The sequence below is a fragment of the Cnephaeus nilssonii genome (genome assembly GCF_951640355.1).
Source record: "Cnephaeus nilssonii genome assembly, chromosome: 16".
NCBI classification, from domain to species: Eukaryota; Metazoa; Chordata; class Mammalia; order Chiroptera; family Vespertilionidae; genus Cnephaeus; species Cnephaeus nilssonii.
This window is the reverse complement of record NC_137087.1, coordinates 34,669,121-34,686,424: the sequence shown is the minus strand read 5'-3', so window position 1 is coordinate 34,686,424 and position 17,304 is coordinate 34,669,121. Positions and strand designations below refer to the sequence as shown.

The 17,304-nt window shown below is 38.8% G+C and overlaps 1 protein-coding gene across 2 annotated transcripts in view; it reads left to right on the top strand.

The window, feature by feature from the left end:
• Window positions 1-15,777, top strand: part of ASAH2 (N-acylsphingosine amidohydrolase 2) — a 57,308-nt gene extending 41,531 nt beyond the window's left edge. For both annotated transcript variants that reach the window (XM_079793414.1, XM_079793413.1), the window contains 7 exons: window positions 855-894; window positions 1,655-1,750; window positions 4,500-4,595; window positions 6,128-6,274; window positions 8,298-8,357; window positions 11,415-11,503; window positions 13,289-15,777. In XM_079793414.1, the coding sequence (XP_079649540.1) occupies window positions 855-894; window positions 1,655-1,750; window positions 4,500-4,595; window positions 6,128-6,274; window positions 8,298-8,357; window positions 11,415-11,503; window positions 13,289-13,478 (718 nt within the window). In that variant the 3' untranslated portion in view covers window positions 13,479-15,777. The remainder of the gene's footprint in view (window positions 1-854; window positions 895-1,654; window positions 1,751-4,499; window positions 4,596-6,127; window positions 6,275-8,297; window positions 8,358-11,414; window positions 11,504-13,288) is intronic.
• The last annotated feature ends 1,527 nt before the right edge of the window (window positions 15,778-17,304 follow it).

Here is a 17,304-nt window from a genome sequence, read left to right as displayed (position 1 = left end):
CTTATGGTTCCTTCTCCCTGAAACACTTGCATTCCAGTAATCCCCATGGCCAACTCTTTTATTCCTTCAGTTCTCTGCTCAGAGCTCTAACAGAGATGCCAGTCCTGCTTATGCTTTGTAACATTGTCTTCACCCACCACCGCCTCCACCACCACCACTGCCACATCACTACAGCATCAGAACCACCACCATCAGCACCACCACCACCATCGCCTCCCCCACTACCACCTCCATCACCACCGCCACATCACTACAGCATCAGCACCACCATCACCACCACAATGACACCACCATTCGCTTTCATTCTTTAACCTTCCTTATATTCTTCATAGCACTATTGTCTTCTCCCTTTTTAATTTGCTTATTGACCCTCTGTCCTCCCTAGAATGTTAGCTCCACACGGCTAATCCTTAGTATTTAGAAGTAGGCCTGGTATGTAGTAGGTGCTCAGAGTTTTATGAAAGATTAAGTTAATGAATAAAATGGTAAATTCTTTGTGGCAGGAAGGAACAATATACTCTCTACTTGCCTTAGCTCTTATTAACAAAGAACATAATCAATACATTTTGTTGAATCAATGCATGGAAAATGATTGTGATCTTTTGCTAGTGATATTTATTGATTCTTTTTTCCCTCCTTCAAGTTATCTGTTTTCATTTTAGAATTTGTTTTGAAGATATGACAGCCAGGAAAAAGGCTCAACTTTAGCTTAGCTTTGTCATTGAGTTCCTACATACTTTACGATTGTGTAATGAGTCAGGGTAACTTTTTGTCTTGTACTACAAGTCATTTTGCATACTTTGCACATAGTCTAAGGAGGAAAACACTTAGATAATTCTCTTTTCTTCACTCAGGACCATGTCTGGACGAAGATTTCGGGAGGCAATTAAAGCAGTAAGTTAAAAATAAAATAACATCTATGCATTTATATTTGGTGAAAAGAATTCTCTAGCCATATGATCTAATACCTTTTAAATTAATCTTTGCTAAAATAACTAGAGTTTTATACTTCTTGAAAGTAATGATTAGAGGTAAATATGAAATATTTGTGGTATAAGAATAAATTAAAAATATAAGAGAACTATAGTCAGGTTAAAATATTTTATTGATATTTATGTATTAATAATTTAAAAGTTAATAATGGTTTTATGGATTAAATGGTAAATAACCCGTGAGTATCTTAATATCTTAAAGTCTTATCTAAATAAAATCTAACACTAACTGAGAATTACGTATTTTATTTATATTCAAGAAGTATTGTAAATGGTTTTAAAATGACATAATCAGCAAATGCCTTATTACTTGGGCCTGGGAATAGCTACTATCATTAGCTAGTAACCTCCCATTATAATTTTATAGGAAATTGATAAAATATCTTTATTTTAGTAATAAGAAGATTCTACATCTTTAAATGCAACCATTAAGATGTTCGCAGATCCATTGATTTGTCCATCTATAGTGCAGAGTTATACCTTTTATCCAGGACTCTCTGATACTTCTGCATTCTCAGGCAGTTTTGATTAGTAGGAAGAATATTGTTAAGAGAGACATCTTACACTAATGATTCATATATGTGATTCAGTATAACTGGGATTATAATCAACTTTAAGATGAAGAGTAATTTAACTGGGCTCTACCTCTTTCCCCCTCCCAGGAGTTTGCAACTTATGGGATGCGGGATATGACTGTTGTTATTTCAGGTCTCTGCAATGTATATACACATTACATTGCCACCTATGAAGAATACCAGGTAGGGTGAGTCGTCTTTATCATTTAAGTGAAATATACCCTGGCCAAAACTATTGTATTAAATGCAGGTTTTCTTTCTAGATTTACATAATCATGTTTTTGAGAGATGACTTTGTTTTAGGACAGATAAGAGAATGATAAGCCAGAAGTTGTGTTTGGTAGTTCTAGATTGACCATTTACAAGTTCAGGTTAGAAATCTAGTCTCACTGACTTTCACTTTTCCTGAAATAAGTTATTTTGTCAGGAGCCCTGGTGGTAAGTCTGGGTTGTGGCATGAAGCATTCCTAACTCTATCCCTAATGTTTCTGGTGCCTTACGCTTGTGTAGGACCTAGGAATACTCCCACTGCTGGTTACCATTTATTGAATGCACTAGCTAAACACCTTGCAAATGTGATCTTAACTAATCCTCATAATAAGCCCTGCAGCAAGATATTATTATATCCACTAGAGGCCTGATGCACGAAATTCGTGCAAGAGTAGGCCTTCCTTCCCCCAGGTGCCAGCACCAGCTTCCGTCTGGCACCCGGGACCCGGGCTTCCCTTGCAGTCTCAGCTTCGTCTGGAAGGCCATCTGGTCTAATTAGCATATTATGCTTTTATTATTATAGATATTATAGATGGTATAGACTAAGCAACAGAGTCACAGAGAATTTAGGGGAGGCTGCTGGTTGGTGATGTTTCCTTATTTACAAATAGTACAGAAAGTAGCCCAAGTACTTTTTAACAATAGTAAAACATGAGAATAGTTTAGAGTCCAGCAACTAATGCTTTCTAATATATCTGCAATCCATAGCCAGGCATGTAGTCTACCTCTTGGCAAATGTTCAGTGATACCAGCCATGGAATCTGCATCAGGCCCTCTGTTGACTTTATCAAAGGGCCCCACCTTCTAGGAAATCCTGTTAAATAAAGGTTCTTAATTGGGCTAAATTTGAATGGGAATACTTTTTCATTTACTCATTTTTATTTATTTATCTGTAGCTATTTATTATTTAGCATTTCCACCAATTATGAATATAGGTGACAAATGACAATAATATTAGCAGTGTCTCTGACTTTGTCACCAATAGGAATCACAGGTATTTTTAATATCACACACCATTATTTGAGATCTGGGAATATCTTTTACTATCATCCCTACTTTAAAATCACAATAGTGATTAAATCTGTTGCTGAATCTTGTTGTTCAATAAAGAAGCGCAAACATTATCTATCACAAAATTGATTTATTAATGTATTTCAGTCTAATTAGTTGCCTTTGTCAACCATGAATTTTTTTTATGCATTTAGAAATATTAATCTGAGAGGGGTCCATAGGCCTCAGTAGATGATCAAAGGAGTTCATGGCACAAATACAAGCTTATCTCCTGGTTCAGGGACATGCTCCTGCAAGGATTGGTATTAACTAGTTCATTTATTTATTCACTCATTCATTCAACAGATATGTGTTGAGACATGCAGTAGTAGCCACGATCTGGATATAAAAATGAATAAGAATCTGCCCCTGTCCTCAAGACCACTAGAATTTATGGTTTAGTAAAAGAGAAGAAAGCAGATGATTACATTTCTGTGAAAGGGATGCACAAAGTGTATGAAAGAGAGAGAGAGAGAGAGAGAACCCATCTAGACTAAGTATTTGAGCATGGGGACTGGCAGATTTTTTTGGAAGATGTAACATCTGTCTGAGTTCTTGAGAGTAAGGGCTAATTAGGCAAATAAAAGTTAGGGGAGGTGTTTCATAACGGAGGGAGCTACATATGCAAAGGTCCAGAGGGGTTGACCTAGTACATTTAAGAGGCCATGATTAGTTGAGTTCCATGGACTAAGCATGATGAGCGTAGTGAGACAGGGGCTAGAGTGCCATGCAGGGGTTAGTGAAGAGTCTTTTATGCTATGCTACAGAGCATTGCCTCAATAAGGAAGGTGTTGGGGGAACTGTAGTAGAACTCAAAGGAATGTTCTTATCAAATTTGTGACTTAGAACAGTCACGAGCATGGCAGTGCAGAACATGAATCCAAAGGGCAAGTGTGGAGACAGAACTGATTAAGAAGCCGTAGTAATTGGGGTGAGAGGTAAGCATTTGGCCAAGGTAAAGCAGTAGAGACAGAGGAAAATGAAAGGAGTCAAGAGATTTTAAGGAATGAGGACTTGGAGACTCATAGGAGGTAGGATGGGGGAGAGAGGAACCTGATGATGGCCAGCTGGTCCTGGCACGGGAGACAGGAAGGCTGGCCTTCACTGAGATGAAGAACATCGCAGGGAAAGCTGGTGTATTTGGAGTGAGGAGTTCCATTTGAGATCTGATGAATTTGAGGATCATGGGAAACAACCAAAGGCTTGGAGCTCAGGCAAAAGGAGATGTATTTGGTTCTATTTTATACCTCTATGGTGGGTTAAAACTTTGTCCTGCTGTACTCCGTAGGGGAAAACATTTGTATTACAACTACTTAAAATAGACATAAGCGCAGGAGCTAGTACCTACATTCAGATTAAATGGACTGACAGGCCAAATGGCACAAGCCAGGAGGAGCCACTGCCTTTAGCAAATAGTTGATGGGAGCCATGTACTTTAGCTGGTATAAATGAAAATGCCTCCTCCCCCTGCCTTTGCCATCATTCATCTTGAATTGTGCCAGTTTGGATTACACACGATGTCTGAGCACTACCCCTCCCCTAAGTGTGGCACCTCTGTAAGTGGATTGAAATAAGCAGAATGGTGTATAACACGGCCCTGCCTTTCCTGCAGGTTCAGCGGTATGAGGCAGCATCTACAATTTATGGACCACACACCCTGTCTGCTTACATCCAGCTCTACAGAGGCCTTGCTAAGGCCATTGCTACGGTAATCAAAAATTGTATGCGTGTCTGTCTCAGAGGTCGGGAGATACAGAGGGAAGCAAAATAAGAACTTTAGCTGTGAGTGTTCAGTTTTTTTAAAAAAACACCTTTATATTAATACATACACACACACACACACACACACACACACACACACACACACACACACACATGTATATATAGCTATGAGGTATTCCTAAGAAATGAAACAGAGAGTAAATTTGGATTTAGTAAATGCCTTTTGATGGTGGTAACCGCTATTGTATAATACCATAAGAGCCCCAGGAAGGTGTAAAACAATTACGACATAGCAAAGACAGTAAAGGCCTTTCAAAGCAAGAGCTTGAATATATTAAATTGAAACAAATGAAATTACTGTTTCTGTAGTTGAATACTGGCAATTTCCTATGCCTCCATCTAATTAATTGCTTACTGTGTGTGTTTGAAGTTTCAATATGAGGTATTAGGATATAATTTTGATTATTGTTTCATTATAATCTTAATTTGAGCTTTGATACATTTTTTTTCCAAGTAGAACTATTTTATTTTTCATCATAGAAGCTATAACTATTTGTAGATTATTCAGATTACATAGAAAAGTATAAACTTATAACCCATCCCTAGAGAAAACCACTGTTTAACTTTCATTGTTATCATAGGTCTATAGCGCTTCCTATGGAAATAGAGTCTTCAAATTTTATAGTGGTATTTAGGAAGAAAAGTGTGAATTATTTTGTGGAAATTTGTTTCACAGTTTTATGGTTATGTATCTAAGACTAGCTATATGATCTTGAAAAACTACTCCAAGCCTATATTCTCATGTGTAGTACAGGAGTGATAATAGATTATATAGCTTGTTGTAAAAATTAAACATATAAAGTGATTATGAAAGTACATTAAAGCCATAGGGAGGCTATTTAAAATTTGAAGTTAACATTTTGATGACATTACTAAAGGTGGCAAATTTTGTGGAAAACACATTAAACCAGGCAGGATATAGGCTGGTCTTAACTTTTAAATTAAAAATACATTTATTATAGTCTTTAATCAGCACAGAGGAAGATTTAGAAAAAAACAAAACTTGGTACCAATTCTGGATAAGAGAGGCTAAACACTTTGTAAAAATTAAAAGACTAACTACAGTGTAATGTTACGAAAGCTTATCATGTGTTAGACTCCTGTCCAAGGTCACACATTTAAAAACTGGTTCTCCTAGAATCTGAAGAGTGTAACGTGCTTCCAAGCTTACACTGTGGTCACTGAACTGTGCTGCTTAGGGAAGTGAGAGTGTTGCCTATGACCAAAACTGTCTTCTAGTGACAGAAGTTTACCTTATGCACATCTAGGCTCACATTTTAGCAAGGGGTGCCCCTCACATTTTGTTAGCTAGCTCTTGAAGGGAGAAAGAGAGGGAGGGAGGGAGGGAAGGAGGAAGGATAGATTTCTTTAATGAAGGCATTTCTGGGGATGGGGAACTTGGGAAATAGTCTTTGTCTCTACGTTGTGCACTCCTTAAGCAAATGTTCTCTGTTCTAGGACACAGTGGCCAATCTGAGCAGAGGTCCAGAGCCTCCATTTTTCAAAGAACTGATAAAACCATTAATTCCTAATATTGTGGATAGAGCACCAATAGGCAAGAATTTTGGGGATGTCCTGCAGCCGTTGAATTCTAAATACAGAGTGGTAAGATTCACAAAGAGACCTTGGAATGCTTGAAGCCTGTGTTTGGGGGTGGGGAGTAGGGGGAAAGGTGTTGTTAATGGCACCACCTGCCTCTAATGATGCCATAGATCATCAGCTGTTAAGCAACAATAATTTTGGTAATTGTTTTTATCTCTGTAGAGGCTCTGCAAACATGATAATGGGGAAATAATTATTTTTCAGGTGGTAATTATGTAAAATTGAATTTCTAAAATCCCAATTATTCTTTTCCTTCTTAAATGGATGAAATCATTCATTGGAGCTCAGAAAAGTTGTCTCTTAAATCAAGGTTAGGAAAAGCACATAGAAATGAATCAGGATTTTACCACTGCTATTTTGTATTAACTGTCCTTCAGTCCTATATAATAAAACTCTAATAGGCAAATCGACCTAACAGCAGAACAACTGATGGCTATGACATGCACTGACTGCCAAGGGGCAGACGCTCAACGTAGGAGTTGCCCCTGGTTGGAGGAAGCTCCTGCATTGAGCGTCTGCCCCCCTAGAGCGAGGCGACCAGTGGCAAAGTCAGAGGTTGGGGGACAGGGATGGTCAACGGGAGGTGCCAGGTCGCCAGCCAAGGCCGGTGTCTGCAGGGCCCCTCAATCACCCCGCCAGCTGGTCGCCCCACTGATCGGCCTTGATCACCGGCCAGGCCTAGGGACCCTACCTTATATATTAGAAACAGTCTCTTAGATTTAAAAATTAAAACATGGCAAGGCTACTCTAACACTGAAAAAACAGGATGATGCAGCAATGACATGCATGGACTCTGGCTTGCACATTTTGTGGTCAGCCCTGATTCTGACACTTATAACTGTTGACAAAGCCAATTACTTAACTTCCCTCTGCTTCAGTTTTTCTACCCATAAGATGGGGAAAGTGGTACGACTGCCTCAGAAGGATCATGTTATGTACTACTATTTATAATCAGGGCAAAAAAATGTAGCTGCCCATACAACAGCAAGATGCCTTTCACCTGTATGAAAAGTATGGTCTCTGGTGTATGCAGCATCCCAGATTGCGAGAGGGATGTCTGACTGCCGGTTTAGGCTTGATTCCTGGGCCTACACCAGCAGTCAGACATACCCTGAGGGTGCAGGCTGGGCTGAGGGACTCCCCCCCCCCCCCCCCCCCCCGCTCTCTCCCCATGCAAGAATTTCATGCATCAGGCTTCTAGTATATAATGTTCTTCAACTTTGCTAAATTAAGTATTAGTTCTAATAGATTTTTTGGAGGGGCGGGGGTGAGGGTTGAGTCCTTAGAAATGTATACATATAATATCATGTTATCTATGGATAAAAACATGCTTAATTTTCTCTTTTGGATTTCTTTTCTGGATGCTTTTAATTTCCCTCCTTATTGCACTGGCTAGAATTTCCCAAGACAACTTTGAAACACTGAACTTCCTTGTCTTATTTCTAATACTTGGAAGGAAAGTGTTCAGTAATTAAGGGTAATTTTTTTTAGGCAAAGGGCATATACAAGTTTCCTTCTATTCCTAGTTTATTCAGAGTTTTTTTTGTGAAGAATGGTTATTGGATTTTTTCAGATGATTTTCTATGTCTACTGAAATGATGATGTGGTTTTTGTCTTTCATTCTATTAATATGGTTTATTGCATTAGTTGATTTTCAGATATTAAATAAATATTCATTAGGTTTGGTATACATATTATTTAATTTGGTTTGGTAATATTTTGCTAAAAAGTTTTGTATTCATCTCCATGAGGGATATTTGCAGACTCTTTTCATGTGTGGTCTTTGTCTGCCTTTGGTATCAGGGTAACATTGGTCACTCCCTCCCTCCCTCCCTCCTTCCCTCCCTCCCTCCCTCCCTCCCTCCCTCCCTCCCTCCCTCCCTCCCTCCCTCTCTCCCTCCCTCCCTCCCTCCCTCCCTCCCCCCCTCCCTCCCCCCCTCCCCTTTCCTCTGTGAAATCAATAAAAATATTTAAAAAATAAAAAAATACTTTTATTAGAGCTCATAAAATAAATTTTTATTTTCAGGGAGAAGTTGCTGAAGTTACATTTGTAGGTGCTAACCCAAAGAATTCAGCAGAAAACCGGGTAAGCACCAATGCTTCTTTTTATAAATTTAAATTCACCATTTAGCCTTTCATACACTTGACTATCCCTTTGGTTAACAACAGGAGGATTTTTTTATGTGGGGGAATTTTTAGTGGGAACATGTAATGTGGAATTGAGTCTGGAAAATAAACATATAGAAAACATTTCGCTGGCTCTACTTAGGACCACATGTAGCACCATGAAAAAGACATTGTCTCCTGAGAAGACGTAAATTTGAATAAAATCTCATTTATGTATTCCAATCTAAAAATTCAACTACATTTGGTAGAATAATCAAAGGCCCAAGAGTGAAGTGTTTCTTTGGCTCCCTCCTACTCCCTCTGGCTCCTCTCCTCTTACACTGCTGCCTCTGGTCCGGCCTCTACTGTTGCGGATAATCGTGGATCTCTGAGTGGGGACACTCTCCTGGCTTGGAGCCCTGATCCATGCTCTTTACTTTATCTTGCATTGTCCATTTCCTATTCTTTTTTACTGGTTATAATAGGATAGTTATTTATTAATCTTACAAAATGGCACATCTCTAATGTGAAAACAGATAGTATAAAAGTGCTTAAGATAGAATGTGAAAGGACCCCTCTATTCATAAACCTTTTTAGAGGTAATCACTGTTAATAGTAGGTTACATATCATTTCATACCTTTTTGTTTTATCATACATATATATGATAAAGTGTATATATGTTATATGTCTATTAATAAAGTGAAGTAATTTTACTTCTCTGCAACTCCCTTAGAGTGTTCTTGTAAGTACACAAGCAATAACCAGGCACCTTCTAATGATAAAAATTCAAAGAATAAATAAATATAGAGGAAAAAGGGAATGGGTATATGAAAGTGACTTCAAGGTCAGACACTCTATTGATAAGCCATTCTTCCCAGGGCCCATTGTCACTTAGAAACCCAAATACCTTTCCTCCAAATGAGCCTTCCCACTTCTGTTCATTAAAATATAATTATTATTATTGCCTTGATAACAATTGTGGCAATATGGCATTATCTAAAGGGCATTGGGAAAAAATGTTCTACTGCTTTGGTAATTAACATATACCTATTTGAAATAATTTCTCTAGGGATTCAATCTGTTTATAACATTACTAGAGGCCCAGTGCATGATTGAATCATGCACGTGTAGGGTCCCCTACATGCTTTCGCTTTCGATCACGGGGGAGCTGGGTGCCTGTCCGCTGGTGCACCAGGCCTTTCAGAAGCCTCCAGCACAGCGGAGGCTTCTGAAAGGCCTGGTGCCTGAGTGTACAGGCACCCAGCTCCCCCGCTTTTGATGGTCCGCGGTGGGACGTGAGCTCGCTGCCCCAGAGGCCCCTTCTGTGCCACAGCACAGCCATGGCGCAGACGCTGAGCTTGAGCTGCCGCTGGCGACGCGAGCTCAGCGTCCCGCCGGCCCAATCGGCCACCCCAGCCACTCCGAGTCCCGCCCCCCCGTGCCTCCTGGCCAATCGTGGGCATAGCGAAGGTACGGTCAATTTGCATATTTGTCTATTATTAGGTAGGATTATTAGGTAGGATTTTTCTGAGGAGGGCAAAGTGTTGTAGTAAAACTGCAGGAGTAGCTGTCACCTGATATCCTTAGGGTGGAGAAATGTTCTCATCATTATTGCCATGGAGAAGCAGAAGAGCAAAATGCTTTAAAGCACTGGAGTGAAAATAAAATTAATTCCTAAGAAGGCTCTGGGACTCGGTGTAAAACAGTTTCCAGTACCCTTTATTAGTAATAATCATCATATCCTCACCACTATTTATTGAATGCTTACTATTTGCATGTACTAGGCTAAGTGTTTTATGTACATCATCCCGTGAATCTATTTTAATCTTTGCTACTCTTCAATGAATTACATTTTATTATCCCTATTTTACTGAGGCCTAGAGAGATTAAGTAACTTTTATTAAATATTAACTAATTATGTAACTGGAAGAGATTAAGGTTAGGAGGTGGGGAAAGGATAGTCATATAATTCACATATGCAGTGGCCAAGACTTGTTCTCTGATTTGTACTCTAGACTTAGGAACTAGAGCCCACTCTGTTTTCTACCCCATCTAAAGCACTGCACCTCCAACCTCCCCTCCCCCCCGCCCCATGTCCCTCTGCTCTAATTGGCAAAGAAGCTCTTTTTACAAATAACCATGGTTATAAAAACTTCTTTATTGAATATAGTCCATCAGTTGATTAACTAGAAAATAATTTGAAATAATCCCCTGGCCCAGCTGTAAGTAAGTGATCCATTCAGCAGAAGTTGATTCGAATACCTGTAAATATCAGGTATCATGGGCTGTGATGGAGAAAGGTGGAGTAGATACAAGTCATGCCCTTAAGGACAACAATATAAGATTTTTTTGTGTGTGGCAAAATGGAGATTTATGGCCTTTGTATCATTTAATTTGTTATATTATTCAAATCCGTGCTTTATTTGAAGCTGAATTCTTGGTCTGAAAGAAATGATTATAGCCATTTTACAATGGGAAAAGAAAATTTGCTTATGATGAGATTTCTAGAAATCCATGACAAAATATAGGAATTTCTTTTAGCACCCTAGGACAGAGAGGATTTATGCATCCTTTTCAATTCTTTCACTGGGGAAGGCATATTTACTAATAATTCATATATCTGAAAAGATGAGGAGACCCTTTTTCCCTCCTAAATCTTGAGGTGACTAGGGAAACTCTTGGAATATGGGTCAATTAACCTGTCACGAAAAGGTTTGATTTATGCCTTTTTAAAATCTCAAGTTTTATTCTGTCTCTTCTCTGCCCTAATTACCGAAAATTTGCTAACAGCTCTGAAATTATGCTTTATTCAAATTTCTTTTAAAAGTCAGGGTTTTTTAATAGACTGAATAAATTAATATTCTACAGATATTGTGTCGAATGTTAAGAGGAACACAATAAGAATTTGGGTGAAATTCTAATACATTTTACTCAAGGTATTGCTAGGTTAGCACAAAGTCAACAAGGGGAGTATTCACAGACAGTGTCCTTCTGTGACTGTTCAGTGTCTGATCAATTATGTTAATTGCATTTCAGACCCATCAGACTTTCCTCACTGTGGAGAAATATGAGGACGCTTCAGCGACATGGCAGGTAGTGCATAATGATGCCTCCTGGGAGACTCGGTGAGCATGTCTATTGAATATTTTGTCTTTCAGGTCTTGAAAACAGTTGGTTAGTAATGTAGGGAAGACAAATGGGAAGACTGGCTCAATACATGATATTAATGATAGCAAATTCCCAAGGAGCTGTCCGGCCATATTTAGTTGATTTATTAGACCTCATTTCGATTCTGTTTTTCTACAAAACGATAGTGTGTGCCTCTGGAAGATTAGGTGCTAATGAGGTTATGGCCTCCATTCTTACAAACATCTGTTAATTTTTTTTCCATAGTCAAAGACATTACTCCTAAAAGCTGTCTAGCCTTCTTGCAAATTGGTTGAAAAGGGGTGCTAGGTGAAGGTGATGAGATAGCTCTGAAGAGCCTGGCATTCCTTCTGGAAAAAGAAAGAATGAGTCTATACCCAACAAATATGGTCCAGGATTCTTCATTTGAATTACCAAAACACAGGAGCTGAGTGTTTACATCACAAAGAATTATGCTCATGGTTTTCAAAAGATGCATTGCTGTGCCTTTTGTTACCAAATACCTGAGCTGACTAGATATTTTGAAGATTAAAAATGTGTCTAAAATAAGAAAATGTTTCTGTTCCCAATTTTACAAATTTCACCACAGGGACAGTGGCATGGAAGTGGGGGACATTTTTGGCATTTTGTTTCTAATTCAGATCACCTTAAACTAAGTGATTATTTGCATGTTGGTTTGGTTCACATAGTTAACTGAAAATAGAGATTTGATAGCCATACCTAAATATGGGCATACCTTTTCCCTCTCATCTTTAGGACTCTAGGGTATAGGTGGCTTAAAAACAAGGAGTAAATACATATTTATTGTTAACATAAGGTTATACAGATAGTAAAAAAAGGCTGATTTATTTTCAAAAGCCCCAAATCAGAATAGCAGTCAACACTGAGACGATGTATAGCTCTCTGCTTTGTTCATCAGCAGCAGTTCAAGAGCACCAAGCTTATTACTGAGAAGCAGAATGTTGAGTCCAGGGGATTTACTCTCTACATAACTGAGGATATCGGTCAGTTAGCGCATCCTCTCTCACTGTATCTAGAAGAGTATCTGAACCCCGTGTCCTGTTCTGTAAGGACCAATGTGATTTGACTCCATCTGTTTCTGTCATCTCAGCCACACCTCCACGGTTTACTCTGTCCTAATTCCACTGGCCTGCATCCTGTTCCTTGGCTGTACCAAGTTTGTTCCTGCTTCAGACACTTTGCACTCTCTGTCTCCTCTTCCTTTAAACACGTGTGGGCTCCGTTTAAATGATACCTCCTTAGACATACCTGTCTTACTGATTTCACATATCAGTTTTAAGGTTATTTGTGGTTTACTTGCTTATTGCCTTTCTTCTATCATTGAGAAACACAGAAACTTTGGACCACGTCTGTCTTGCTCACTACTGTGTCCTCAGAATAGAGTCCGGCACATATGCCATTAGAAGTGTCAGTTACAGCAGAGGATGACAAGGGCTAAAGGATGCTATGGCAGTTCTAAAGCAGGAGACATCCGTGTTCTGAATATCAGATAAGCCTTCCTGGGATGGCTAGAGTTTAGGTCATTAGAAAGATGGAACAAGCTAAAGTATTTCTACAAATGGCTGTTCCTTAAAAGTCCTTCTCTAGGCAGTAAGTATTTATCTCTGTTCTGTTCATTGCTATACTCTGAATATCTAGACTAGTGCCTTGTTCATATTCATTTAATGAGTAATCATATGTTTTTCTCACCACACATTTTTTAAGAATAAAATTGGATTTGTTTGTTTGTTTCCTACCAACAGTTTCTATTGGCACAAGGGATTACTGGGTCATAGCAATGCAACGATACAATGGCATATTCCAGATACTGCCAAGCCTGGGATCTACAGAATAAGATACTTTGGACACAATCGGAAGCAGGACTTTCTCAAGCCCGCTGTCATACTTTCATTTGAAAGTACTTCCTCCGATTTTGAAGTTGTAACTACTTAGTGAACAGTTGACACCGGACACCGCATTTAAAGTTTTGCTCTGTATAAATTACGTCACTGATTTCACATGAATGTAAACTATTCTGATGACTTCTATAGTTGTTCCAGTTTGGAGTTTACTGCTAATGGGACAGAGGTGTGTGTGTGTGTGTGTGTGTGTGTGTGTGTGTGTGTGTGTGTGTGTGATATGTATGTGTTCCGTTTACCTTGGTCTAGCAATTTTTACCTCATGGTCTACAGCATGATTTCCCTTGGGAATTTGTGGCTGTTTAAAGCAACAGCTCTCCCTCTATAAAGCCTCGGAAATGTTAGTAAGAGTGGTTGAAGATGTGTGAACAAAGTTTAAACTATTTATTTGTAGAGCTGTTGAATGTTAGCACTGGAAAAGTGTAGAGAGGTCACCTAGTTTGACCCTTCATTTTGCAGAGGGGAAAAATAAAATTTTATGGATTTAAGATTAGCATAAAGCTACCCGACCTTTCCCATCAGTCACATTTAAAGAATAGCATATAAATATCGACCATAAACACCATAAATATATAAGCCCAACTAGAGAAAGTAGCATGAAAACTAGCATGCCAGTGTTTCTGTATCGAGCACAGCCTTTCAGAGCAGTCACTCTGGGGTTGATGTGCCCAATCCAGACTTATCGTTGATGCACAAATCATTTCTGGAATTGCCTTCAGAGCCCACTTACAGAAAGTGAGACTTGTACTATTTGGATTATGCCTTGTGTTTCCCTAAGTGCCCTTATCCCACTAAATTGTATCTCTTATTCCCAAGACTTGTTCTTGGTGAGTTTTGACCGTTCTCACTTATCAAATTTACCCCCAAACGACAAAGCTTTGCTCTTAGTGTAGATATTAACATGAAAGTGATATTAACTTAGAAGGGAGTCCTCAAAGGGGAGGCTTTAAATTCATGTTCTTCTATCGCTCGCTCACTCACTCACTCACTCACTCACTCAGTATGGACCCATTCAATCATAACATATTTATTAAGACCTGCTCTCATACTCAGCATTGCACAAGTATCTGGTACAATGACAGCTGGTGAGCTCAATTCGTGAGACCATATTTTGGGTGAATGTATAATTATCAAAAGGTGACTATTTTGTAGGAGAAAATAATCAATTTAAAATATAAATTCTGGGGAGGCATTTAAAAACCAGTAATCTTCAGGTATATCCTCTGTGTTGGGTACTCTAATTTTTTGAAAAAGAGGCTTCAGACCACTTGGAAAAAGCTGCTTTGAAGTTATGTTGGGGCATTACTAAATACCTAACCTAATGTCCAAAAGAATGAGCTAATACAGTCTGACATTGATCTCTGGAAAGTACTAATTGCATTTAAAGTTATCCAAGTTAACTAGTTGCCCCTAGGCTGTTAAATAAACTTCCAGAAACCAAGTCATGTTTTGTGTGTGTATAAAAGATTCCACATTTTAGGGAAAAATCAATATTTTAAAAACAAACTTTAAAGTTTGAAAAAGAGTAATATTAATAATGATAATATTAACACCCATGTTTGTAAGACTTGAACATTCATTAGTGTGACCCCGGAACACTTTTTGATGAATCAGTCCTCTGCAGGCTGTTTCTATGGAAATGAACTGCTGGAGAATTAGCTAATCAGGATTTCAAATGTGTAGCACTCATTTTCCCTAATGACCTCCCAGTAACTAGTGAAGAAGTTCAGAGGCCTAAAAGAGCAGGTAATTCTGAAAGTAGTTGACCCCAGACAGATAAGTTATATTAGACTCATGATATGATTTTTAAAGGTATTTCTCAGGACTCAGAAGAGTTTTTGAATGATTTTCTCCCTCCCTCCCCACCAACCCCAAGCTTCCCATTGACGGTTTCCTCAGTTGGCCAGTGATTCCCTGTTGTTTACTTGCAACTGTGCCCTGGCGGCCTTGGCGTTGCCTGTTGATGATCCTCTTGATGATCCTCCTGCACCCAGTCCTCTGTCCAGTACTCTTGGCCCCAAACAGCCCACAGAAACCTGTTTTGTCTCTAACGGCCATCTCTTCCAGCCCATGCAGTTCCATTGCTGTAGTTTGTGTGTAAATGTAAGAACAGATACCTGCACTGCAGATACCACAGATTCATTGGAGCATAAAGAACACCATCAAGAGGCTGATCCGGTCTGTTAATGTCAAAACATAGACTCAATCTGTGTCTGTGGCAGCTGCTCCTTGGAGCCAAACCATGTGGAGAAAACTCCTGAAATTGGTGGAGAATGTGGAAAAACAGGGAATTGGGTTGGTGGGAGAATTCTTCTGGAGAAGATTTTGTTTCTTGTGACAAAGTGTCTGTATTTTGTGTGTTGTACTCTGTCTAGTTTGAAGGATGCTGTGATATCTTCAAAAAGTACTGAATAATCCCTCTATATTTTTCAATAAGTATTACATAAATTGTCAATATTCAATAGAATGTTTAATAAAATAATAATTACACTTGAGAAAGTGTTTCCTAATGAGAAGTAATTTAGATGAATGAACACTTTTTTTCCTCCTTTTTAAGAGGTGGAACAAATGGTGATGGATTCCATGTAAATCAGGCTGGAAAGTGATATAAATGGCTTTTGCAAGTAACCACCCAAACATAAGGAAACCACTTCATCAATTCCTTCCTGCCCTCCAAAGATTTACTGCTGGCAAAATACATATGGTTGACATTTTTTACTATTAGGGGAACTGAGAGTTTCCTAGACAGACTTGGACTGAATTATGACTATGATATTGTCCCTTGTTTATGAAATGGTGATGGTAATAATGACCTTCTATGATTACTATGGACTTGTATAGGTTAATGGTTAAGAGAAAATATCGTGGAAACTTACTGGTTCAAATTCTGGTTGCCATTTATTCAGTGTCAGATCCTGAGTAAATGACTCAATTTCTTAATGCCATAGTTTCTTCATGGGTCTCAATTTCTTTTATAAAATGAGAACAACAAAGTACTTACTCTTTTCTTTTGTGAGGGTAAATTAAGGTAAAGTTGTTGGTGCAGTGCTTGGCATATGATATGTGCTTGATTTACTTAGCTGTTAATTAACTTAGCGGTCACTGAGTGATATGCAAGATGATGCATCTGAGTATCTGGAAAAGAGTAGGAAATAAAAATTCCTCCATCAAGAACTGGATCTGTGATTTGCCCCAAAGACATTATCCATTTCCTGATATTTTCCAAAGTTGTATTTTTGACATCTCTGATATTAATATAGGAAGAATTGGAACGGGGTGGGGGTAACTGAGGCTATTGGAGTTGTCAAGACTGAGAGATAATGGAGGTCAGGCCAGGGTTAGAAGGTGGGATGGTATGAAACTCTATAGTTGAAATGGACATGACTAGATGGAGAGGGGGAGAAAGGCTTTAAGAAGAATAAAAACCCTGAAACATTGTTTGGCTGATAGTAACAGTATAAACAAGAGCCAAACAAAGAAGAGAATTTCAGAGGGATGATAGCAGACCTCGTTTGGGATGTCAACACTTGATCTTAGACCTCTAGCCTCCAGTACTATGAGCCAATATACCGTATTTTCCGGCATATAAGACGACTGGGCGTATAGAATATTTTCCTGGGTTGAAAAGTCTTCTTATACGCCAGAAAATACGGTACATGTTACTGGTGTTTAAGGCACCCTGTGTTTGGGATTTTGTTGTGGCAGCCTTGGGAAATGAATATACTGACCAATGGATTAATTTAGCCTCTTTAGGCATCTGCCAAAGAGGTTCTTGGGTGCTTTCCAGTTTAGAGGACATAGTAATTATGTCTGTGCTTTACTCTCCTGAATAACATGGTCACTTTATGGCCACCGTTCTC